Source organism: Peromyscus leucopus, chromosome 10 (assembly GCF_004664715.2).
Source record: "Peromyscus leucopus breed LL Stock chromosome 10, UCI_PerLeu_2.1, whole genome shotgun sequence".
Taxonomy (NCBI): domain Eukaryota; kingdom Metazoa; phylum Chordata; class Mammalia; order Rodentia; family Cricetidae; genus Peromyscus; species Peromyscus leucopus.
The window spans coordinates 58484503-58512389 of NC_051071.1; the positions used below are offsets into that span (position 1 = coordinate 58484503).

The 27887-nt window shown below is 36.9% G+C and overlaps 1 protein-coding gene across 6 annotated transcripts in view; it reads right to left on the reverse strand.

The window, feature by feature from the left end:
• Positions 1-2982: 2982 nt before the first annotated feature.
• Gabra4 (gamma-aminobutyric acid type A receptor subunit alpha4) overlaps positions 2983-27887 on the reverse strand; it is a 70418-nt gene continuing 45513 nt past the window's right edge. For 3 of the 6 annotated variants that reach the window (XM_028861751.2, XM_028861868.2, XM_028861803.2), the window contains one exon: positions 2983-3772. In XM_028861751.2, the coding sequence (XP_028717584.1) occupies positions 3251-3772 (522 nt within the window). In that variant the 3' untranslated portion in view covers positions 2983-3250. Of the gene's footprint in view, positions 3822-25356; positions 25484-27887 lie in introns of all 6 variants that reach the window. The other 3 variants (XM_037209080.1, XM_028861931.2, XM_037209081.1) reach the window with 3 other exon arrangements.

A 27887-nucleotide genomic window follows, 5' to 3' on the forward strand; every position in this document is an offset into this window, starting at 1 on the left:
AGTTCATTCCAGCCTACTGCATTTATCTTCATCATTAACTGATCTGTGACTCACGTCTAATATGAAAGAGAGTGATGTTGCACTGTCCTTTAAGATTTGTGAGGCTCAGTTGAAAGTGCTAGGTCTATGCACAAAGACAATTTTTTTTTCACCATGGACTAGTCATGTCAATGTATTTTATAACCATTCTTGCCTTGGGGAAACTAGAGATGATTACACAGCTATAACCAGCCAACTTGGAAATGAAAAACCAGAATTAACATATTCACCAGTAAGCCATAAAAGAATTCTGAATTTAAACTTTAAAGATGGAGTTATGCAAAAGGTACCATTCTCAGACAGGAGGTTTTTTGTTTGTTTGTTTGTTTTTTCCACTATTGGCCAGTACTTTGGGATCCCATGGTCATTCTTATGAATAATGGTGAAAAGTGACTAGATCTTCACACAAGAATATTCAATATGTCTCCGAGTTATGAGGAAGACATAAATGGTGACCAAAAGAAAAGATAAAAAAGAGTTTCAGTGAAACAAAGCATGTGTCATTATTATTAAGAATGTCGTGTGCAGTTGAGATAGATTCTTTATACTAGCAATAAAATGTTTTGGTCAATTTAGTCTTCAAATGAACAACAAAGACTCCTTGGATAGTTTAGTCCTTTCTAGTCATGGGGCTACACACATGCTATCCACTTGCTTAGGAAACAGAAAGGAGAAACTAGGGTTTAAGATCAGCCTGGTCTACATAGCAACTTGAAGGCTGTCCTTGATAGCACACAAAGACTCTGCTTAAAGACTCTGCTTAATTCCCTGCCCTCAGAGCAGGGGTATTCACTTTGATTTCTTTTTAAAAAATATTATTGTTTATTCACCTGGGGTTTTGTTTTTCTTTGAAGACAGTGTTGCACTCTATCCCAGAATGGCCTGTAACTCACCCTGTAGCCTCAAAACATAAGGCATTTCTCTGCATCAGCCTCCCCAAAACTGGGACCACAGGTTTGAACTCTCAAGTCAGGGTGAGTCAGTTATTTTTCAATCCATTTAAAACACATAAAATTTAAAAAATAGTATATTTTAAAAGAGGCCGATAGTACATTTAAAGTTTATTATAATGAATATTATTTTAAAAAGAAAGACAATAGAGAAAAACAAAACAAACAAACAAAACCAAAACCAAGAAGAGTAAGTGTTCATCTCCAAAGCAATATGATCATTGCATTGGTATTAAAAGTGATGATGTTTTCCCATCTGAGCTCTAAGCATTGGCCTAAAAGCCAAAAGCATTTTCATACTCATGAAATAATTTTAGTATAAGCTTTTATGTACAATTACTCTTTATTAAATGTATAAACATATTTACAGATTTTCCTGGGCCTCATTTTGCTAGAATCAATTTATAAGTGAGGATTTCTTCAACATCTTTTAACTTTAAAGTGTTTTAATTCTATAAAATATTTAGAAATAAAAAAGAAGGAATTCTCACATGGTGGTCAATTAAAATTTGACATTTTCAAATTTTATAAGTTTCATGGGCAACCATTACAAAGCAATGTACTAACTCAAAAGTTCATATTAATCAGTATAATTTCTCCCCAGAAAATAAGAGATTCTGTCTATAAGATGTCCATTTCTATCAAATGTTTCCCCCCAACTCAAAACATATTCATTTACACATACCAAGAACAGGTAGAAATACAAGAAAAAAAAATCAGGAAGTGAAACAACAAAAAGATCAACCTGGACTGAGCAATTTAGAAAGCTTCAAGAGATTCAATTAGGCTGTTAGGCCTACATAATGGAAAGGCAAAGTCAGTGCTTGAAAATCCAAATACATTGCCTAACAGTCACTGACACCCATCCAAGGCTATATTTGTATTCCTTTCTTTCTCTAACTGCTCCTTTAATTGTTAAAGTATCTTAATTATAAAACCTTATCAAACTCTCAGAAAACAAATACAAAACATGCCAGACATACAGACATTATGAGCACAAAAGCTTGCAAGAGTGTTAACATTTCGGCAGCTAATATTGCTCTCTACTGGAGTAAGCATACAAAAGGCCTGTGCGGGCTTTGATTTGAATGATTCTGGTCCGGTGGGAAAACTGTGTAATGTGACCTGCATCAAAGTTGACACAAGTCATCTGTTAGGTTTTCTAGTGCCCAGATGTTTATGTTTCAGGTATATGATGCTTTTCACCTATAGAACAATCTCTATCATTATTTCATTATATTTTGAGGACCAGTCATCAAGATTGTACTAACACGTACTTATCTCAAAGTGGCTATAGGAACAAATGTATTTGTTTTCCTCTGTCAGTGCAGGAAAAACAAATATATTGGCTGCGTTGGCAGACCCTAACTAAATTGCCTTCATTAAAGAACAGAATGTCCTCGGTTAAATTATGGTTCTTTAACATGCACTGACTGTCCTACTACTGAAGGATCGCTGTAAAGGTGAAAGGACTTCCCTAGAAAACTGTCTCTAAACAGTACCTAGAACACAGTAGGCTCCAGGCTCTCAGGAACTATGTGGTAAATGCATACAGTACATAACTGAATGAGATACTATGAAAAAAGAATTTATACAATGAATTTAACTTTGGCTCAGAGCACAACATTTCAAGTCAACTGTTAAGAATTTCTTTGACCAATATGTGCCAGAAAACACATTTGCCCTGGTCGGTGTCTGTTGTTGATACAGCAGAGGCTTCACTGTACTGATCAGTGTTTGTTTGGTTCCCTTTTCCTCTTCGTGGTGTTTTATTTAACAGAGAAACTCTTTTCTTGAAGGTACTAAGAGGGACTACAAAAGTCACTGCTCATAACTTCCAGTACACAATTCTGGTTAAGGGCAGTGCCAATGGGAAATGTTCGGTGACTGGTCGATTTCATGGGGTGTATTTAAAAATATCACAGTCTTTTTTTTTTTTTTCAAATTTCAATGCAAAAATATGCATCACATATCTCTTCTGGCCCTATTTCTCTTGTTCCAACTTTCCATAATGGTCTGTATTCCATCCAATTTGAACACTGAATAGATTTCCTTTAAAATTATCTTTCTATAAGGAAAGATGGTTCACTTTCTGGCCACTGAGGAATTAATTAACTCCCTCTCTATCTCTCTGGCTTGTATTTTTAAATTCAAAAATTACATAGAATTTTTATTTTAGTAAAGAATACTTATCTTTAAAAACATTTAAAAAGACAGTCTGGATTTCCATCATCTTTTATGAAATTACTATAGCAACAAAATCACATTAGACTTTCGGATTTCTCCATGGTGTCCTTAGATAAATAAACAACCCAGTAGACCATGTTAAATGCCCCGAATGTGACTGGAAAGAGAATACGAGCGTATTTGTCTATTTTACTCGTGCCAGATCCGGAAGGTGGTGGAGCAGGAGGAGGCGGGGCGGCTGACACACTCCCGGGTGCCCCTGTGGTATTAACCGTGGTCTTAATACGCCCAAGTCTAGACCCAAAGGCAGGGCGAGCAGAAGTCGACCCCAAAGAAGCTGGTCTCGATGTGCCACAAGGCGTAGGAGACGGTACAGATGAAAGACTTCTTGCGGCGGATATTGTCTCAGCGGCATTTGCCCGGCTGAAGGGATTTGGGCTGGAAGCTAAGTATTCCTTAGGTGCAGCTTCAGAAGACTCTTGGGCTGTGGTGCTCTTGCTCGAGTGGTTTCCCACCTCAGTTCTGCTGTTGATGTCAGATTCTGAGTGGACCAAGGCATTTGTTCTCTTCCTCATGTTCAAATTGGCGTGTGTATTCTGAGAAGATATATCAAAAATTACATTGATTGTGTAATTTTATGTAGATCTGTATTCAAAGATAAGAAAGTATGATTACTCAGGGTCTATAAAATAGTCATTTTAAAATCCATTGCAACCATTTAACTAGATATACTTGTTTATTTCTAGCCATATTAATAGGAAGTAAAGAGATGGAGAAATCTTAAGAGGATTGAGAGGCAGCTTACCAATGGGTGACTGGAATAAGCAAGCCTCAGAGGCCATCAAGGAAAAAATATAATTGAGAGCTCAATTTGGAGAGACAGGCATATTTTTTTTTTTTACTATTATATCTTAATACTCCACTCAGACATTTTTTAAGGTTCACTCCATACATTATGTACTTGGGAATTATGATTTCAAGGTCAATGAGGAGAGTTTGAAAACAGAAGAAAGCAGTTGCACATAACAGAGCCAAAGCAGACTCTGAGAAGCTTAGAATGCATTCCTCATGTCAGCTTGGAGCACGCTTCTAAGCAGATTGCAGCTGAACTAATGAGAACCATGACCTGACATATGGCAGCTAATTTCAGTGGAGACAACTGGAATCAAAATCAACATCAACACAAAAGCTGAAGACACCAGTATGTACCTTGCACTTTTCCTCTACACTTTTTAAATCCCATTTTATAGAAAAGAACAATCAATTTTAATCTATCCTATTCTACTATACACACAGTAAAGAATGTAAAAGTGATTAAAGGGTGTATACTATTGCTGGAAAGAAATTATGTTTGTCTACACAGCATGAAATAAAAAGAATATACGAAAAGTAAACATACTGAAAGTAAAACAGACAAAAGGCTAAGCAGGAGCAGAGAAGGCTCAACTAGTGAAGGCATTTGCTGGCAGCCTTGGTGACTGGGGTTCCATCACCAGGACCCACATTGTGGAAGGAAAGAACCAACTCCAGCTAGTTGTTCCCTGACCTCCACACTCATGCTGTCACTTTTACATTCTTGTGTGTGTGCGCACGCGTGTACACATGCACACACAAACCTATACATACACACAAAATAAGTATATGTAAAGCTAAAATAACGCAAAGTACATGGAGAAGGGGAGTGAAGAATTACTACTTGCATACACGGTGTGTGTAGAGGGTAGCTGTTTCAATTTTGACCGTGTGTGTGTGTGTGTGTGTGTGTGTGTGTGTGTGTGTGTGTTTCTGCTTACTTTTTTATTACAATTTCACTAATGCTAAACCTAATGATGGATGACTTATATTTCCAACCATGGTAGAATAATGGAGACTCAATTTTCTTCCCTGATTGGAATGAACAGAAAGACCCATATAAAATATGCAAAACAATATGTTATCTGAAGACACTGGATATCAAACAACACAGGATGAAAATCACTGAGAGAGAAGAAACAAATCTGAGAGTTCCCATACTGTGGTGTAGAAAAAAAAAAAAAAAGGAGCCCAGGAAAAAGCTAGCTGCCCTCCTGAACTGAAGACACGGTTTGAGAATAAGTGGGGAGCAAGGTGGCTAACATATGCAGGACAAAGAACTAAAGAGGAGAATGTTGAACAACCATCTCCAAAAGCCTAAACCAAGTTATGTTTAGTCAATGGCAGTTTCTGAATGAGAAGTACACACCTAAGATTGAAAAACAGAACCACCAGAAAGCATGGAAGAAAACAGTACTTGATATCCTCCCAAAGACAAGCATAATGAATGAGTGGTCCCATTAGTCGTATCTGAAAGTGTCATTATCGACTCAGAAAGGCTATCCTTTAGAAGTATGGAATGAATAGTTCTAAATGATGACAGTAGCTCTAATGGCTCTACTGCTGATGCATGAATTTTAATAGCAAGATCGGAAGATGAAGCTGACTCCAATAACTTACTTGTTCTCTAGAATGAAGTGCAAGAACATTTATGAGCCTTTTCCGGATTTCCTCTGGACTAGTATTCTTCTAGAACTTCATGAAATCCTGTGAATCATACTCTGTGTAGTGGGTTGGTTACAAAACTGATTTTGTAACCATCACATGTCTTTATATTCATGTCCCATGTAATGTGCACACTCCCTCCTCCTCCATCAAGAGATAGAGTCCATTTGCCCATAATCTGCCTTGTTATTTTCTTTGACTAATAATGTACTGTGGCAATGATAGTATGCCATTTCCAAATCTACTTCAACAGTTCTGATTTGATTTCAACTTGCTTAAAGTGTTGTAACCAAAATGATAACCCAAGTTAACTTGTAGGTAAGAGACTGTTGGAACATAATCATTTATCCCAATGAGACCTAAGAACAAGCTGATGGGTCTGTTCTAGCTAGGAGAAAATAAACAGCCTAGGCAAGCAAATCAACACAAGCAGAAATTTTATACCGATCTGTAGAATTGAAAAGTAAATATTTATTGTGTATACATAAGTATTGTCAAGACTTATTAGGCAGCATTGTTCCTTCAACATTTTAATATCTATAGACCAATAAAATCAAGCATTCAGGCAGGAGGGCTTTCTAAACCTCTTGTGAGAGAAGATCCTGCAACCATTTGTGCAAATGAAAAGGCTGCTTTGCCCAGAACTCATAGAGGACCTTCAGGGGGTGCTGCTGCCTAGTGTCACACAATAGCTAAATGACCAAGGTGTGTCATTCTTCAGAATTCCATTTGTCAGCCATTACAATATTTTCAAGCTGGGAGAAATTTCAGTGTCATTTTGTTGTGTTGAAGAGGAAAATAAGTTCTGACTGGTTGGAAGTCACACCACATATCACTAAGTCTCTTATCACTTTGCTGTACTGAATAGCCTTTCTACTCAGAAATAGGACAGAGTATTCAAAACTTACTGTTGAGAAGTTTATTCAACACTAGGAAATCAGAAGTAATGTATATTCTTTCAGTGTCATGAAGGTGCATGGATCAGCAGGTTATCCAAGGGATGTGAATGTTTTAGCCTAATTGACCTGAGTGTGATTCTGCTATTTATTATTTGATTTGTGACCAGATACTATAAAATTTCCATATTAAGGTATAGCTTCATGCCTAGCAGAAAATATCAGCAGTGCTTATGATTTTCTTTCTCTACATGGCATGAAACAGTTCTGTATCAAAATTAGCCATCATATTCTAGAATTCATTCCTTATAAAATGCTTTAGAGGGGCTGGGGGCATGGTCAGGGGTAAAGCCCCTGCCTAGAATCCCCTAATGAGGGACTGGGGCAATGGTTCTGTGAGTAAACATGCTCATGATACAAGTGTGAGGGCCCAAGTTTGAATTCCTGAAACAACATAAACCCAAGGAGCCATTGAATACATCTATAACCCCAGCACAGCAATAGCAAGTTCAGAGCTACAGGCAGGGGGATGGCTAGAAGCTTGTGAGCCAGACAGCCTGGTGTACACAGTACCAAACAACATAGAGTCTGCCTCAAGACAAGGTGGGAAGCATAGACCAAAGCCTGAAGTTTTCCTCGGACCCCCACATGCATTACACATCACATGTACTTCCCCTGCCATACAAAAACACACAGGCATACAGATTGCCCTTTCTCCAAAAGATTTTGCGCAAGTTTTCCACCTAGATAATTGATTAACGAGTTGAAGCAATCCTGACATATATACGTCTGACATTTGTAGAGGTAAATTTTTGATTGTGTGAAAACTATATTCTGATATGTATTTTATATATAGTTCACGGTATTTAGAAGTATGCGTCATTTGCATGGAAGGAAGAAAATAGAATAAATGGTGTCATTAGGATGGCTGTATGGAAACAAGAATGAAATCTGTGTATGTCTAGTTGAAATGTGTTGATGAGCTTCTCAGGCATAGAGCCTAATGAGTGTCTTATTAATCACTGTAGTTTAAATTACTCAGTAGGAACCAACTTCACAACTAATCTTTGCACCAAGATGAGAATATTATGGAAAGTCAAGATCCTTCCAAGTGTTTTCATTAAAAAAAAAATACATCCATTGCTCTTTCTTTGTTTGTGGATCCAGCTTTGGGCTATTGTAGGTAATGCAAAAGCAAATAAATTATCTGGATTTCATTCTAAATCTAACTGAGAAGGCCTAAGAAGTCTCATGAGTATCTATCATTCCTACACAAACGAAAAAGGAATTTGACTAATTTGAGACTTAAATTATTGCTCCTTGCCAAGCAACCACATGCTATTTAAATTATCTTCTATTTGTGTCTGAAGGTAGACTGTGTAAAGAGTATTCCTTATTTCTCATGATGACAAACCGTCAAAGAAGTGAGGAATCTATTCCTAGCTAGCACAGGACTCACTAGGAAAAATACTGGCATGGATGTCAAGTTTTGGAACAAATGAAGTGTCAGTCAATATGATGTTGATTCACTTAGAGTTCTGAGTCTTCTATTAGTATTCCATAAACATATAGTAGTTTTCAACCTAAGCATCATCTGAATTTTTAAAAATGAGTCAATTTGAAATCATTTTGTTGCAGGTCACAATGGCCTAAAAGGGGGGAAAACATAGTGGCATAGAGAGAGGGGTTGGCAGATCCAGAAACTAGCAACAATTTAAACCAGCAACAAGCCAACAGGGTCAGATCCAAGCAATTTATCAATCATGACTGTTATCTGGCACAATCTCTAAAGAAGTACTCTAACTGAAAAAAATTAAAATTCATCTCAACTTATTACTCTAGCAGTGAAGAGATAAAGTAACTAAGATTAGGCTTGCAGAATGCCCAAGAAGCTAATGAAGTTTAATACAATGTAATTTAGTACTCCTAAATTAAAAACTAACAAGGCTAATAATGAGCAGGTTTATCTTCCAGAATATCAATGAGTCAGATACAAAATAAGAGTCAAATAATGTAAAGACATTGATTCAAGGCTACTTGAGCAGGTTTCAGGGGCAGTCACACATTTTTTTTTAAAGAAGGAAATAAATGTGTGTTAGAGCAGCTACAAATATGCCCAGAGGTAATGATTTACTGAGAACTATCAATAGTGGTTTTAGAAAGTTCTCTCATATAGAAATGAAAAACATTACCTCCAAATAAACATGCTAAATATTTCACAAGTAGTTTCCAAGGGATTCTATCTTATACTGAGCTCCAGAATGTAGAAATGAAAACACAGAGTTCCCAATTTATTATATTTCATTTCCTCCTAGTGTTAGCATTTAATCCAATATTCACATTTCCATAAGCTATAGAAATATTACTTTCAATGCCAAGGACTGGAACAAACGTCTATCTTCTATTTGGATTACCTAACCCCTTCGTGAGATTTTTAAAAATTCATTTTGTCTGTTTCATATTTGAAGGTTTGACTCATTAGGATTTCTTTGAGATAAGTGGTTTTGTGGTCAATTTTGTTTCAGAGCAATCCCTGGTGTTTCTTTTTATTCCTAAGCCTTTTATATATTGCATCTGTCCTCAGTGGGAGAAGCTATTTTGTTGGCAACTTAAGCAGTCAGAGCCGAAGTCCTCAGCTAAGTCAAGTGGATGTCTCTAGAATGCTGTCTGGAGTAACTTTTATCAATTCTACCAACTTATGCCAGAGAAAGACAAGGGCAAAGCAGACACAGTTAGCTTTCTCAAAAACCAGACACTCAGGTGGATTACTCATTTGCCATTCAATGAGGTAATGTAGTATTGTAGTTATCTAAAGTGTTGATAAGAATACTCTCAAAGGCAGTAAAATGTTCAAACCCTTAGGCTGCATTTGTTTAAAGTTCCTGTATTAGTGAAGTGATCTAGGGTTTTTTTTTTCCCTAACACTGGCTAATTGATTTGGATATCAGATTCCCAAACCAGACAGAGCTGAATTCCAATACTGAATATGTTATTTGTAGTGATGGGACATATAGCAACTCATTTAATGTCTAAAAATCTCAGACTCCTTCAGGCAACTAGATTAATAATATGTCTTCCTCATAATGAATAAATGAATGCCCAGCATGCAGTAGGCATCAACTGAATAGTGTATAGGAATTTAATCTAGCTGATAAAAAGAGTCTGTGTGCAAAAAAATCAACCATAAATGAATAATTATAGGAAATAAAATTTTAGAAGACATTTTTATGTATCTATGAATTATGAACCAAAGTTCCTAATAATCAGAAAAGTAGCTAAAACAAGAAATAGGCTCTGGTGAAGTCAGACGAAGTATGTTGCTGGTTGAATAAGAAATAAATGCAAATAAATACAAAATTGTATTGATAGTAAAGATGAGAATTAACATATGCACAAACCAAATACCAAGTGCATTTTGGGGAAAACTAGAAGCACACTACTACAATTAGATTGACTTCAGTAGAGTAATTCTTTCCCAACTGACACCATGTTCACAGGCTTTGACTACATCAGGCACAACTATCAATATCATGCTCCAAACAGGAAAAACTATATCAACAAATATTACAATGTCTAAACTATATATGGTTGAATTATTATACCATATCTTTGTCTCTTTAGTGTTTTATCAGTTATTGGTAAAAGCCAAATTCTAGTCATCAGGAAAACAACAATTGCTGGGAAAGAGCTATAATCCTCTGTCCCTCAGAAAAGTACACTTTATAATGCAATGATAAGGCACAGCGTTAACTCACCATTCCAGACTAGCTAGCCCACTCTCTAAATATAACTGAATATTAAAAAGAATTGAATCTGTAAACATAGTGCCTTGGTATTCTATGGTCAACTTTTTTCTTTATTTCTTATCTTATTTTGATTGTAGTAGTAATGTGGTCACCAGATAAGCATCAAAGAAATTCATAAATGCAAACATTAATAGTTTAATCATGGCTACTTGAATCAAACTCTGTTCTCCTCAAATTCCTATGGCGGAATATATTAGACAGGGAAATCTCCTGAAAGGACATCCTCATAGAAGATGAGGAGAAATAGGAGACAGCTCTCTCCTATAGTGTGAGGACACCATGGCAAGGGGGATGAGAGACATCATGGGAACCTGCAACACACTGGCCCATGGTCTTAAATTTTCCAGCCTCTAAAGTTGGAAGGAATTAATGTCTGTTGCTGAGTCCATCCAGACTCTGGTATTTTATTATGTCTGCCTGAGCAGACTAAGGGGATCATCTAATGTCAAAAATGAAATCCATAACACAGACTTTTTTTAAATGCTGAATCAATCATTTCCTGAAGAAACATAAGCAACATCTAAACAACCTTGCAGTTCTCCCTCTCATAATTCTTCCTTCTTTTGGAGGTAGGTTTTGTGGGAACTCAAAAAATCCAAGATAGAGTCAACATAAAAACAATCCTGAGAAACTGAAAGGTGTTTGTCAAAAGTTAAGCATTAATTATCTTCACATACTGTTACTTGTGCTGGAAGAAAGAACATACTTTCAAATATATTGTGGAATGTACGCAAGTTCTTTCTAAGAGGTTAATATCATCTAGATACTACTACCTCAATTATCTCTTCGTGGTTTTTAGCGAGTTCTCCTCTGTGTCAGAGGGGCATAGCTAACCACCATGTTTATTTAAACTTCTACTTCAGAGTTAATCCCAGCTCTTTCTTCAATCACCCAAAAAAAAAATTCCCTACACTGTTCCACCTCTCTTCAATTATGGCTTGCGTGTATGTTGAGTTTTAGAACATGTGTTTTTCTAAATATTAAAATGATGCTTGACAAAATGATTTGCAGTTTTTCTCTTTTACAGTTTATGTTTTTAATCCTTAAATTGGAGAAAACATATAGATAATAGATAAAAAAATTGCAAAAATGAACATGACTACTCGGGATGCAGTAGGAAAATAGACTGTATATTTAAAAAAAACTAAAATGCTGAATATTTTGGTCAGAAGGAAGTGATTAATGTTTAAAATGACAGATTGAAATGACAGATACGTCCTTCCATGATTTGGGAATTAAACAAAGTACACAACAAATAATAACCTTGAAATATGTCCTCAGGGGAGACCTTGATCTTGAGGAGGTGGGAAGGGGGGTGGGCTGGGGGGAAGGGGAGGGGGGCAGGAAGGGAGAGAACAAAGGAATCTGTGGCTATTATATAGAACTGAATAGTATTGTAAAATAAAAAAATTAAATTAAATTATAAAAATAAAGTTTAAGTATTTTCAAAAAAAAAAAAAAACCCTTGAAATATGTATAACTCTGTGGGTGGGGTTGGGGAGGATGCACATGTATGTGCCTTTGGAGGCCAGAGGAGAATGGTTTGGCATCTTCTATAGTTCTCAACCTTGCTGGGGTAGGGAGCGGGGTCTGTTACTGAACCTGAAGCTTGCCATTTGGAGTAGGCTAGCCAGTGAGTTTCCAGGATCTGTCTTTCTCCACATTACAACCTTGGGGTTACAGACAAGTATGACCATGCCCAGTTTTTATGTGGGTACTAAAAATTCCAACTTGGTCCTCTTGTTTGAACGCCAAGTGCTCTTACCCTCAGACATCTCAACTTAGCCCTATAAATATGTGTACATTTATACATCAATTAAGTATTTAATCTGAAAAAGTGAAAATTTAAGTGAAATTTAAGTTTTCAAACAAATTTGCCAAATAAAGTAAACTCATTCTTTCAACCAAATATCACCTTATGAGAATGATTCATTGCAAACTTACTTTCAAAGCCAGGCAATATTTACCTAAGTTTTATTATTATTGTACAGTTGATATAATTTGATCATAAAGAAATTTTACTATAATAAATAGTTATCCAGAAAGATTCAGTGCTATGGCAACCATATGGGAAGCTGTCATTGCGATAGTCTGAATCACAATTTTATCTGCATGAGCAGACACCAGGGCATTGTATATAAAACATATAAAACATCCATTCATCAAGACCAGATCACACATTCAGGAAAAAAAAAAAAAAAAAAAAAAAAAAAAAAACACCACCAACAAAAATGTCATGGTGCAGGCAGTAGCCTGGCATATCCCTTTACAACAGAATGGTTATGTGACATGAAGATATCTTTGATGAGTCAAACATCATATTGAATTTCTTTGGAATTCCTGTATTTTTGATTAGTGATTCTAAACATTTACATAATTTCAACAAAATTTATTTTTAATGGGAAAAGATCACAAACATCATGTTTCATGGACTGCTCAAGATTACTGTCCAGGAAAAGGTTATAAAAGATCTATAACTAATATAATAAATAATGAAAATTCTCATTGGAAGACATGTATTCATTAATTCAACAAGTTTTTACTGAAAGTATAATTTTTCTTCAAACTATTTCACTGAGTTTTGTGGAATTTTTGTTTAACTATATAAAGATGTGTTGTATTTTTTAGCTACATAAGGATGTGTTGCATTTGTTTAATTATGTAAAGATATGTTGATGTTTTACCTTGCCTGCCTAAGGCACCTGATTGGTCTAATAAAAAGCTGACCATCCAATAGCAAGGGAGGAGGTATAAGTGGGACTTCTTGGCAGGGAAAGTAGTTAGGTGAAAGAATTTAGGCTTGGGGGAAGAAAGATAGAGACAGCAGGTAGAAGGCAGGGGCCAGACAGACAGACACAAAGGAAACAGGAAAGTAGGACATACAGAATGAAAGAAGGATAAAAAGCCCCAAGGCAAATGTAGGTAATTAGAAACAGGTTAAATTAAATTAAAAGAGCTAGGGGGACATGGCTGAGATAAAGCCAAGCATTTATAATTAATAATAAGTCGCCGTGTCTCTATTTGGGAGCTGGTTGGCAGCCCAAAGTAAATTCCAACTACAACTGGGCATTGGAGAAACAATGGGCAGAAATATTTCAGTCTTTGAAATTTATCCTAGGAACTATTAATCATTATGATACTAAATAAGTACCATAAATCAATACCAATGTACCAATTGGAGATATTGTTTCATTTTTGAGCTAAAAAGGCACCTTGATCAATGTCACACTTATGCTAAGATATTAAAGATAAAAGTTGAAAAGAGGTTCAAAGACAATGGAAGAAGGCACCTGGACATAATGGGAACAATTTTTGAAGACTTTTCTCAGTGATATGGAGAAGAATGAATCTTTCTCTTGAGACTAAAAAACTCAACTCTATTGATGAGTTTCTAAAATCTCCTCTTTGTCTCTTAGTCTTATTTTTCTCTTGAAATAAACAATTCACGCAACAGTGTACATTCTACTCATATTAATATCTACTAACAGCACTTTTCAGACAGAAATATTGAATTATTATCAACATCTATCTCTATGATGTACTGAACATATACTATGGGACAAGATGCACTAAATAAATTTTACAAGTAATAACAGCTTATTGCTGCAACTCATGAAATTGTATTAATGCTCTTGTTCTCCAAGTGAGGATAATGGAGTCTAGAGAAGTTGAGAATATCTTCCAAAGTCACTCTGTTAAAATATTTCAGAGTCGTAATTTGAATTCCAAATGATACTCTTAACCACTTTGGGAATCTGCTAGAAACTGTAAATACATATGCTCAGGAGACTTTTTTTTTTTTTTTAAAGTACAAGAGCATTTTACTGAAGTACATCTACAACAATCCAGCTAAAATCAGTGATGTTAGTAAACAGCATGGTTTTTCAGATCTGAATGCAACTGTATATAGTTTTGACTATTACTAAACACTGATCCAAAGTCTTTATTTCGCAGATAAGCACCTCCCTAGGTTGATAAAACATCTCTGTAGATTAATTTCTAAACAGTCTTATTAAATAAGAAACACAGAGCCAAATACAGGGGTGAAAGCCATAGAGATCAGAGAAATACTGATAGCCACCAACTAATCTTAGCTCACCACACCGCAGTCGTTTCCCAAGAGAACCAGCTTCTTCCTGTCTAGCCTATACCTTTATTGCCTTGCTGTTCTGCCGTCTCATTGGCTCTTAGCCCAGCCACCTCACTTCTTCATCACTGCCTGTCTATACAGACTTTCAGGTCTCTATGGTTGGTATGGGATTAAAGGCATGTGTCACCATGCTTGGCTGTGTCTTGAACACACAGACTCTGTCTGCCATGTAATTGATTAAGGGCATGTGCTACCACCGCCTGACTTCTGTTTATGGCTTTCTGTGATCTCTGATCTCCAGGCAAACTTTATTTATTAACATACAAATAAAATAACATCATATTTCAGCACAAATAAAATATCACCACACATCTCTCCAATATGTAGGGAAATATTTTGTTAAACCCTACTTCCTGGTCTTATTCCCACTTAAAATACCGTGGGATTTTTTTGTATTTGGTTTTTTTTTTTTTTTTTTGAGTTTTTTTGTTTGTTTGCTTGCTTGTTTGGCTTTGTTTTGGCTACTTGATTGTCATGAAATGTTTGTAAATTCTATATAACAATATTCTTTATACTCTTGCCTGAATATTTATAAATTTATAAATAAATTCAGATAATTTATTCTGCAGAAAGTTTATCTTCACAACAAATGCAACTTAATTAAGTAAAGTTCTTCTTTCCTTTTTCCTGTTGCTTTTTTTTTCTTGAGACAGATTTTGCTATATAGCTCCAGCTGACCTCAAACTCAAAATCTTACTCTCCTAAATGTTGGAATTAAAAGCAAGAGTCACCTTAAACAGCTAGGAATTTTTTGCTCAATTGAATAAATTTTCTGTTTGTTTAATAGATGAATCAATATCTTCACTCAAAAATCTACATTTTTCTATATCAGATAGAATCACTTTTATGGCATTACAAAAAGAACCTTTTCCTAAATTTGCTTTCATGGATTCTTCTTTAAGTTTGAACACAGCACTTTCAAAAATTGTTTAGAAATTTACTATTCAAGTCATGATGAAGCTGGTGTAGAAGATACTGCAGATTCAACTCTGTTTGTAATCCACAGAAAGTTTCAATCAGTAATATCTTTAGTTTCAAACTTGAGAATGAGTCTCAAAACATGTCAGTTATGATTCAACTCCGTAATCCACAGAAAGTTTCAATCAGTAATATCTTTAGTTTCAAACTTGAGAATGAATCTCAAAACATGTTAGTTCTAGATATGAAACTAATGGAATTCCACAACACACATAGCAAATTACGAATAAGGTAAGTCCATGTTTACAGTCATATATAGCAGAAGATGACTTAATAAATCTTTTCAAAATATCTTACTATATCCCCAGGCTGTCATCAAGCTCACTGTGTAACTGAGGCTAGCCTTGAACTTAGATCCTCCCAACTCACCCTTCCCAGTGCTGGTGCTACAAGCAGGTATCATAACACAGCACACACACAACCTCTTATACTTGTAAAATACAATCTGTATTCCAATTTATACACTGAAGCACAGGAAGTTGGTCAGGAAGCATAGGTTGAATTATCATGCTACCAAAACGTGGTCCACATCGACTCTATCCACAGTTGAATAGCATATTAAATAGGCAGAACTAATTCACATGGCTCCATGACACCTCATAGTGCAACAATATCAAGTACATAACCCTTCAAATTTGTGTCTCTTCCAGGAAATATTTTTATTTGTCCTAAGGGGTGAGCCCCGTGGTAACAGTTATCATTTGCACTGGGGCATTATCAAAATCATTCAGAACTTAACAAGCCTCTCATGCTGGAACAGCTGTTCATCTGAAAGGAATTTTTTTAAAAAAACTTTCTATGATCCTAAGCTAATCTCGCCTGAGCTAGAAAATAAGGTATTAGACTATTTTGCATGTTCTACCACTTTGTGACAAGAAAGCCAATTTTGCACTTCAGTAAAGGCAGATTGTAAATTTAGAATGAATTGAACCAGTAGCTGAGTTGCAATTTCTGGCAAATGGCTCATCAGCACATTAATGTATACCACCAAGATAACCACTTCAGTCAGGCAAGCAGGGAAGTAGAAGGCACAAACATTTGGTAGGCAGCAAGGGAAATATACTCTCTACCAACATCTACAAATCAAATCCTAAAGCACAAAGCTGTCAAGTGTCATTGCCATTTTTACATGGCTATATGTTAGTGATAAAAATTAATTTTAGAGTCACAGATTTTTAAAACCAGGTAGACATACTTTGATCTACTTGATATCTGTTCTATACTTTGGGAGAACTTGGCCTATCTGTGCTCGACACGTCACCTGCATATACTAAAGAAAGTAGTAAGTATGGCTCTTACAGTTATTGGTGGGACATTAGTGAAGTGTTCAAGCCCTTAGTTAATGATAAAGTCTCAAATGTTATTATTATATTGTTAACATTTCATATTACCAAACATAGATCATTCCTATGGGATAAAATATTGCTAATGAAGTTTCCATTTTTTTCTGTGCTTATTCATTTTATTTTTCTCAACAGAACTAGATGTTAAATGAATACGGTTGTGGCAAAACAATCCAAGAATGGAGTCATGTTGGAATTCTGAGTGTTTGTGAGAACCGTCCAAGAAAACAAGACCAGAGTCTTGTGACCTCAGTTTCCTCAAAATCAGGGAATTGTTCTTGAATTGTGCTTTCACGCCTTTCCCAGGTGTAGTAGATAGGAGTGAGTTTACTTCAGCTGTTGTTATTCGTATATCTCAATGGAAAAATGTTTTTCTCATATGCAGATTGTCCTCGTGATGGTATATTTTGCTCAGGTGACACTTCTTAACACTCAGAATATACATTTTCGGATTCTCTGAATAAATTTGGTTATTACATGAGACTTTAGTCTGGCCTTTTTAGGCACCACTCTCCCAGGTTCATGCTGCCAGTCAGAGCAGTGAACATGTGGCACCCAGAGACCCGAAGTCAGCTATGAGAAAATAGCGTGGAGACCTTCGCAGGAGGAGAAGAATGCGGCAGAAACTAGGGAAACCTTTGCCTCATGTCGAGCTTGTCCATCATTTCTTAAAGAAATGAGGAGCACAAGTATTAAAATCACAATCAATAGATTGCTTGTAAGTTGTTTATGATTATAATCTCTGGTTTCCAGAGGAGGGAACTTTAGACGAAGCATGGGACGGAGTCGAAAAGAATATTGAAGAGGCAACAATAACAAGGGGAGAATATCCTTCTTCAATTTTGGGTCACTTGGGCATTGATTCGAACTTTCATCAAAATGCTTGAGGAAGATAGTAATCATGAGGAAGAGAGGGTTGATTTCTTGAATGGATATAAACTGGATGATCAAACCTTAAAATTGGTAAGAGAGACAAAGAAGGAGATTCGCTCTGTTCAGGGAAAAACAGCACCCCTATGCCACAGACGGCATGCCTCAGCTCCCTTTCTGAAGCCTCCTTTAGATACGTGTCTTCCATTGAAATGATCCTGAAACATGGGACAAAGATTTGATAATCAAGCTAATCTTGAATTTTCTCCACTTTTTGTTGAGGAATTAGGAAAGCCTATGAAAAACTAAATTTACAACCTAGGCAAGATAGGGCACAGCAGGGAAACAGAATTCATTTAGCAATTCCTCCCCTGACATCATGAGGTGTGCTTGGTATTTCCCCTGCAATTTCGGCAAAATCAAAATGTGTATATACACTAACTAATCTGTTTAAAACTCTAGGAGAGATGGCATGGAGACATTTGCATATTGTGTGACTCCTTCACTGCCTTTAAACTTATTTATTTTCCCCATTGAATTGTCTCCTACAGGTATTATATCACAAGAGGATAAGTCTTTGAAGTAGATTTATTTACAACATAAGGACCATAAGATGCTAACTGTTGACCTTACTCTTCTTGTTCAATTATTAAATCAGGGAGGACCAGATGCCAACAATTATGTGGGTATGATCTTGGCTTCATTTCTTTACCCTTAGCTGAAAAATCAGATTTTAGGAGCATTTTAAAATTCTATGGATTTTCAAATTTCATTTGCAGATTACTATGGAAGGATAGGAAATCATTATCCAGATGGTGGGCTGTGGGATTTTCTCATACAAACTAAACTTGTGATCACAAAATTGTCCAACCTTCTCCCATTCCACAGGCAGATACTTATTTTATTGATGGCTCATCTAATGGTATGGAGGGATTTATGGTCCAGATATTCATTGATCTATTAATACTTCTTTTTCCTCAGTCCAACAGGTGAAAATGTTTTGATTCATCTATATGGATACTTCATAAACCCTTAAATGTTGCTTCAGATTCTGCTTATTATTTCTAGCAATAGACTCATACTCACACACATTCTAACCCAACCCCCCCCCCCCAGTTTTCTTGCAGAAGGAAATAAGCAAGATGATGCATTAACTTGCCCTATTTTTACTTCTCCAGAGGAATTTTGGGAAGGGGTATGCATCTGTCATTGCAGATGGATCCACTAAAACATTACTGATTCTTTTTTGGTTACTCCAGCCCCAGGGCATTAAGGACACTGGCCAATGGTAAGGAGACAGTGGAAGTCACCAGAAAGATAGCAAACCTCCAGCTAAAGGATAAAAAGAGATATCGGCCATATCATCAGAAGTCAAGTCTGCCCATTTAGAGCCAAGTTAAGGCCCTATGTACCAAGGGAGAAGTTACTTCATTATTGACACTGTGTTTATGGCTGGAACTTGGGACCATAATAGACTCATTCATCCATCTAAAGAAGGCACTGCATTTAATTTTTCCTTGAGATTTAAATAGTTTGGATCTCTGTTTTTGAAGGCAGAGATTTACACACAATTCTTTCATTGTTCTATCTTTATAATTTTCTTGCTAAGGATAGTTATGCATCAAATGACAATTAGATTTTTCTACAACATCTCAAATCGAAACTACTCTGGATTTCCTGCTATTAAAAAAATAAAATATGGAGAGATGTTAGAACACAGTCTGAGAATAGAGTCATGTGAGAATTCTGAGTGCTTTTGAGAAAACCCCAAGAAGAGTATCATGACCTTAGTTTCTTCAAAAACACAGAATTGTCCTTGGAATGTGTTTTTGTGCTCCTCCCAGCTGGTAGTGGATAAGAGTGAGTTTACTTCAGCTGTTGTTAGTCATATGCCTCTAAAGAAACCATGTTTTTACCACATGTGGATTGTCCTTGCAATTGGACACAAATTGTCAACTCAAGTGATTCTTTTCAACCCTCAGAATTTAAATTGTTTGATTCTCTAAAAAAAAGTTGGCTATTGCATTAGACTTCAATAGGCTTCATTTTTTGGCCCCACTCACCCTGGTTCATGCTACCAATTAGAGCAGTAAACATATTGTAACTTTCCCGTCTCTGAAAATTTTGATATGCTGTCCTCTGTTCAGAATTCATCTTAGCTAGTATTTCTATGTGGATGCATTCAGCTTCACTCCTTAGGGTAATGCTAAGACCTAGTTAAAAACGAACTAGGCCCAGTTTGACAGTTGACAGAATAAGAAATGAAGGATTCCCACTTAAAAGTCTCCATTGGGCTGGTAGATGCTGCAAGACAGGCATAAAATTAAGAATTCTGTGGACCTCGTTCTGCTCAATAGGGTTAGCATTTTAAAAATACTCTTTTCACTATAGGATGCTAAAATTTCATCCTCACCAAAAATAAGCAAAGACAAATGTCAGCTTCTAAGACTACTCAATTTTTTTGACCATTTCTACCAACTACTATGTGTGATTGCCGGTATGGAGACAATTATCTGCAATTATTGCTTTCACTGACCCATCTGTTTTTACTCTGAACCCCATCATTATTTGACTCTTCTCTCATAATCCTTTGAAATTTTGTGCTTAGCAGAGTAGACACTTTTTAAAAAATCTGCATCACACAATGTCTCAATTATATGTAACACTATTGATCTCTCTTTGTTTCTTTAATTTTTTTCCTGTAACTCCATATTCCAGCCAAGTAGAAAATTCTTGGTCTCCAGTATAGGATTCTCTTCATTTAATTCTAAAATTTCATTTCTCTGCTTTCAACTCTTAGATATTTTAGTTTGCCCAAAATTCAGTGAATGAGTCTGTCCAAGGGCTTTGGTTACAATATTTATATCAATATCATAAAATTACTATCTACTACCTCAAATTTCCTCCAGCTTGTAGACCTATATTCAAAGAAATATGCCACCTATATATCTTAAACACAATGCAAACTTTTAGCTTATTCATCTATATACCCATTTAATTCAATTACACAATAAATACTTATGGGTTTTGGCACTGGTGATGTATAATTCATCTTCTAACCCCTGCTCCTATGGAATTTGCATTCTTGTTTATTTCTAAAGTGTAATCTATGTAGAGGTTTGTTGATATCAAATGAACAAAATATTTCTTTAGGTGAATGCATTCCCACTGCTATAACTATTATCTGCCACTTTCCCGAGTGACAAAACTGATTTCTTCTCTGAATTCCATCCAACCTCCTCAATATCTTTTCCAACTGTCCATCTACAGCCATTATAAAGGTTCATCATTTCTCACCTGGCTGTTGCATGGGCAATGAACATTCCCAGAACCAACATCTTCATGTACTTTCCTCCTCTTCACCTCCACTGAAGTGATACTCATAAAAAATATGGCCATTTCACTTCTTAATTTTTTTAGTGGCACCATTTTGTTTTCAAGGGGAAAACTTATATGGCAAAATGCTCAACATGATCCAGTCCAGACACATCTCTTTGTCCCCAAACCCTCTCTCAGGTGCCCCGGGTGCTCTGATGTAAAATATTCTGTCAGTGCCTTGGACATCTTTACTTGGCCTACCCTGGAGGTTATCACAGACAAATTGACAGCTTGCTGTCTTTCTTGCTGAAGGGTACTCTGAGACTGAGAGTACTGCTTTGGCAAGAAATGTGAGGAAGAAAAACGGTGTGTGATCTCTCATATGTGGAGTCATTTTTTTTAATGCATGTGTGTGTGCTTATCTGTATGAGCACCACATCTGTGCATGGGACCATGGAGACTAGAAAAGGGTATCAGAGTGGTGGATGGTTGTGAGCTACCCCCAGTGTCAGTCCTAGGAACGGAACCCAGCTCTTCTAGCTTTGGTTCTGGGAACTGAACTCAGGTCTTCTAGCTTTGGTTCTGGGAACTGAACCCAGGTCTTCTAGAAGAGAAGCAAGTGCTCTTAACTGCTGAATCATCTCTCTAGGTTCTTATATGAACTCTTAAAATGTTGAATTCATGGAGGGAGAGAGCAAAGTCATGATTACCACGGCAGAAACACAGAGTGTGAAGAAGTGAAGAGGGTCTTCTCAGAGAGTAAAGGTTTCAATTATGCAAGCTAAATAAATTCTAAAGATAAAATGCACATCAATAGAACTCCATTTTCTAATTCTATAATGTATATTTAAACATTCCTAAGAGAGTAGACCTTCATTGTTCCTGTCATATAAAGAATAGGAAATTTTACTGGGTGATGGTAGTGCATTAACCCCAGTGCTTGGGGGGGCTGGCAGAGGTGGGCAGATCTCTGTGAGTTTGAGGCCAACTTGGTCTATAAAGTGAGTTCCAGGACAGCCAGAGTTGATATACGGAGAAACCCATCTTGAAAGAAGAAAAAAATAATAAAAGAATAGGATATTTTATGGACAAATGGATATAATTAGTCGATTAGTATGAAGTTCACTATGAACATCATGTTATATCATACACCTTAAATATACAATGTTTTAATGAACAAACTAAATCTGAGTGAACCGAACAAAAGTTAAGAGTTAGGAAGTAAATAGCCCAACTTCTTTATCACCAAGTGGGACATGGCTCAGGCTTGTTCAACATACACACTCTATAACCATCTTCAGCATGGTAAGACATGTGGGTAACTCATCCTATTAGTGCAGCCAGGTTGCTTCTCTCCCACTTCGGTCTTGTGCCATTGCAATCTTGGGATCTGTCATAGTTTACTTCAGATGACAACTTGAATTAAACCTCCAGTCACATGGGAAAGAGATCTCAATTGAAGAACTTGATCAGATTAGGCTTTGCTCATGTAGGTGATAGATTTTCTTAACTACTAATTGATGTATCAGGGCCCAGGCCACCACAGGTGGTACCATCCCTAGGCTGGTGGGGCTGAGGTACCTAAGAAAATCACTTGAGCAAGTCTGGGGAAGCAAGCCAGAAAGCAGCATTCCTCTATACCATAGAACCTATAATCTCTGCTTCACTGCCTGCCTTGGGCTCCTGTCCTAGCATTCCTTAATGATGAACTTCAGCCTGTAAACCAAACAACCTTCTTCCCTGACTTGTTTTTGGCCAGTGTTTTATCATAGAAACAGAGAAGCAAGCTAGGACAGGATCACTTGAGAAGAGAGTTACCTTATGGAGAAACCAAATGAAGACATCTGAAGTCTAAGCACTCTGCCTTAGTTCACTTCTGGCAGCATGGGCCATAGTCCCTTGACTCTGGGTCTTCGCACACCCTCTTCTGTCTTCTTGCTTGCATCCTCTTTGCTTTGCCCCCAAGATAGAATCTAAACATTAATTTCCCTGGCAAGTTTAATGTGACATTTTGACTACCTTCATTGGAATCCTTCACCATAGAAATTTCAACCAAGACTATGGTACCTTTACACAGCATCAAATGCTTTTTCTAGACTAGTATTTAGCATGTTTGTGTGAACATTCATCCCCACTGTGAGTTCCTTAGGGAATAGTTTCCTGGTGCCTTACTATTTTTCTTCCATCATCAACCAGCAGTAGGATACACTATAAATTCCTCTATAAAAAATATGTTGAGTGGATATTAAATAAATGATGAGTAAATTGTACTAAAATAATTCAGCAATAAAATCAACTTCTGTACACACAAAACAGCAAAAATTAGTTCCGCACAACAAGTCTCAGGATATGCATAGTTAGCAATGCACATAGCCAAAAGCAATGCATTTAAGTCTACTTGCAACCCAGATGACAGTCATTTATTCTATACAGATTACACTTCCTGGGCCACTATAGTCGTAAATGAACTGTTTAATGAGTCAATCCTGGATATTAACTGATAACCAGAATGAAATGCATTTGCTCTCTTGTTTTGTTCATCTGTCTATAGAAACTATGACTCAGTGATTACCACCGAGAATGAGAATCTGGATCGACCTCCCTGTGCTCTAACCATTTGATGTCATTCCAGAAAGGTGTGGGCACTAACCCGCCTCTCCAGTAGCAACATGGAGAGATACGTGAGCATCTTTTCCAGGATGCTTTGAAACATGTAGCCAGTGGCTGCAATAGCTTGTTTAACAAGACTCCTTTCCTCCTCCCTCCTCTCAATCATCTGAAGCTATCGTTTATTGAAAAGCTGACTTTCAAAACACACACTAGAACAGCTTTGCTGTACAGCTGCAATGCTATTTAAAACTTCCATGAATATCTGCACAAAACCAAGAAAAATTTAAGCTGAAATCCTGCTCTTAGGAAGGACATAGTAAAATATGACCCCGTGGGAGAAAAAAAAAATAGGAAATGAAATCTAGTCGTTAATTTAAGGCGGAAATCAGAAAAGCAGACATAGGACTTTTCTCTGCAGTAGAAGAACACCTGGAATTATTATTAGGAAAGACAACCTTCAGGCAATTTCTTAAGACTCTGGTAGACATTTGCAGACTGTCTTGAAGGCACTTCTTAATAGGCTACAGAAATGTGAACAAATGCCTCACTTTCTGCTGTGATAAAGTTGAAAATGGATGAAGAATAAGCACTAAAAGCAATTCTCTAGACACTAAGCAGATGGAAAGGCATAGCATCATCATTGGGAGGAGCTAAAGATTGAACTCTAATGGCTATGCTAGTCAACCTCAGACTCTCTTTTCCTATAAAAATTTCAGGGCGTGGGAGAATCCCAGCAACCCACTGGTGATTCTAGTGGCAATTATGGGATGCTTTAATTTCATATAAGCAGTGGTATCATGTTCCTGCTGTGATCAAGCCATCTCACTGTAGCCCTTTAAGGTCCCTTTGCTGCATTGTATAATGTTGATACTTCCTTGAATCTCATGAAAGTGAGAACTTTCAGAATGTGGCCATCTGCATTCCAACCCGCATTCCCCTTGTTTAAAATATTCTATTTCAGTCCTGACAAATGACCTGACAAATAGAATTATATTAGATCCCAGTCACTATTATTTTGTATTTTGCAGCTATTTAGTTTGAAGCTATTGATGAAGAAAACTAGCTGATTACACCTTTGGAAGATCTCAGAAATCACTAACCAAAGAAAAAGCAGAAGCAGAACTGTTTTGTATTCTACTGAGTGTTATGGGGCCCCACAGCTCATTTTTGCTAAATTTTAGCTTCTTATATAATAGGGCCTCAAAGCTGAGACGACGTGGATGCTTGGTAAAGTGTTGATTCACTTCAAATAAAGAAATGGCACAAAATCCCTTGGGTATGACAAGATGACTGTAATATATAAACAAGCGGTCCACACAGCCTGGTACCTTGCCTGGCTCCTGGCACAAGTGAAGCATTCAACAAACACGTCTTGGAAGAATGGATAAATAAATGTGCACAAGCTTGAGACCCTGGTGCTTTTGAGAGCAAGCACTGAAAGGTCCATACAAATGTCTTAACTCATCATTTCATCACAAAGCATGATTTAAAAAAAAGACCTCCTGAAAGGTCCATACAAATGTCTTAACTCATCATTTCATCACAAAGCATGATTTAAAAAAAAGACCTCCACAGACTAAAACAAATTTAACCACATTACAAAGCTTTGTGAAATTAATAAATGAAAACGCAATGTCATTTGGAACTCTTGGTGTACTGTGACAGCCCGCTGGTCCCTGGGTTTAAAAATACCTTTCTAGCAGACTGAAATCAGGACTCTCTCTCTCTCTCATGTTGTTCTCTCCTTTGTTTCCGTAGGAAACAGTGACTTCCAGGGATCCAAGATGACAGAACCCAGATTGCCAAATTGCATGCCACCCTGCAGTTGCCAAGGAGATAATGTATGTCATTCCTCCAAATAACATGTTGCTCACGCCTTCATTTCCTTTATCTGGCTTTTTAAGATATTTTTCCCCTGAGCTGAATGCAGAGAGCATTCAACGTGAACTGGTGGAAACACTCCTTTTTGAAAATCTTGTTTACCCCATTCCCCCAAGGCACGTGATCACATTACATACTCAACTTCTGGAAGGTCTGAACATATTTTGTGCCAATTTTGGAACCAGTGATTCAGCAGTTTTCACGGGGAGTGGGCATCCTGAATACTGTCTGCCTGTGTTCTAAGTAAAGGTCCAATTAAATCCACACCTGGCACTAACATATTCTAGTTAGAAATGGCCTACCACCAAAGCAGCTGTACTCAGTTGAATGTCAGTAGGGAAAAAGGGAAGCAAGCAGAGAGGACAGAAAGGGAGAAGAATGTAAAAGGGGAGAAGGATGAAAAGTCAGGACAAAGGGAAGGACAATAAAGGAGTGTTTGTGGAGCAGCTGCTGTGGGACAGACCGACCATCTCGGTGATTAAAAATAATTAGGAAAATTTAAGATACTGGATGGCATGCTAATTAGCAAAAAGCAGAGCCAGCATTTAATCCTGGGTATAGGTGGAGTGAAAGGAGGCGTTTCCTTGTGCTCTAGTGTAGCATACCCAATCACTCCAGAATAGTGAGCAGAAGCAACAGCAGCTCCCTGATACCATTGGACGTGACTATAGTGCTCCTGAGGTGCTTCACATAGTTGCAGTAAAGAGGCTAGGGTCAAAGTCACCCCAAAGACATCTTCATTCCCACGCCTCACAACTTTTTCTTGGTTTGTGATCTAGACTATTCTACAGAATACTGGAAATAGTAATACCAAGTGAATGATTCTTAAAACTGGTGATTTATGTAGGCATTTGAAGCTGTATTCTTATCATATTCCATTACCTTTGCTCAGTATTTCCAGAGAACTCTGCCTTTAAAAAAATTCTTAGAAATCTAAAATAGTCTACCTTTGAACCTACATAGGCCTGAACCATGAACCCATCCATCCATAAGGCTTGCATTGAGCATCCAATAAGTACTTTAACCACTAAAATAATCACAGCTTTTATCCTTCAGAAATCTATCAAACTATTATCATAAACACAGAGATCCTCAGCTAGAAAAATAGGATATTAATGACATGAAGGGAGAACAATGAGGAGTAAACACAACCATCAGACTGGAGAACGTTCAAACTAGGGAAGAACACTATGGTGAGCTAGCGAAAAAGAAGCAAAGAATGACGTCTCATTGCTTGCATTGCTGGGAGTATGTGATTGTGATCACTCTACTGTGCTGGCAGATTGGCCCAGAATAAACATCCATAATGCTTTATTTCATGCAGCAATTTCTGAGATGAAGCTGCACAATAAATTCGGCTGCACAACATGGTGCTAAATCAGGTCTATCAAGTAAAGCCACAATCCAAACAAGAGTGTTCATCCCAGAGGGGAACACTCGAGCTCCCACTGCTCTCTGCTAATGTGAGTCCAATGTGCATTCTTCTTCAGGCCAACAAATATCATTAACCCTTTCAGAATCTCCTCCTTGCTCCACAAAACATGCCTAAAAGGGGAAGCATTTAGAAAGGAAGCAAGGCAACTCTCAGCAGAACAGACCAGATCTGTGCCACCTCAGGATTCCTTTCCTCAAATTTGTAGTTTTTTTTATTTCACTGTACTTGTCTTGCCTCAAAAACTGGGAAACAATCCATTCTGTGCATTTGTCCTAAATGAGGAAAACAATCTAACAAAATTTCTGAAAATAAAAACATATTTCCTATCTTACACTATAAAACAATTTGCTGGCACCTTAAATAATCACAATAAAGCTGTTGAGAGCTCTCTCTCTCTCTCTCTCTCTCTCTCTCTCTCTCTCTCTCTCTCTCTCTCTCTCTCTCTCTCCCCACCCCGTGTGTGTGTGTGTGTGTGTGTGTGTGTGTCTGTCTGTCTGTCTGTCTGTGCCTCTCTTTTTCCTTCCCTGGTACTTAAAAACTGCTATGGTTTCTAAAATTATGACTGACTATGCAAACTTTTGGCTACAAAATGACTGGACAGGCATCAGAAAATTAGTTGTGGAACACAGAACATAATTATTCTAAACTGTCTCATGAGTTTTTGGAATCCTCTATTAATTGCAATTTTTGCCATTAACTCTATTATACCATAATAGTCATAGTCACATATATCTATATTACTATTTGATGTCAAATATTTTTACAAATTTCAGTGGTCAAGACAGTATACTTCTGCAAGAACAGATGTTAAACTGGGTTGACTATAAAATAAAAGTCATATATCTGAACACTTGCTAGCACACATGAAAAGGGTTGGTATATTCATTAGATGTTAATTAAAAACTTT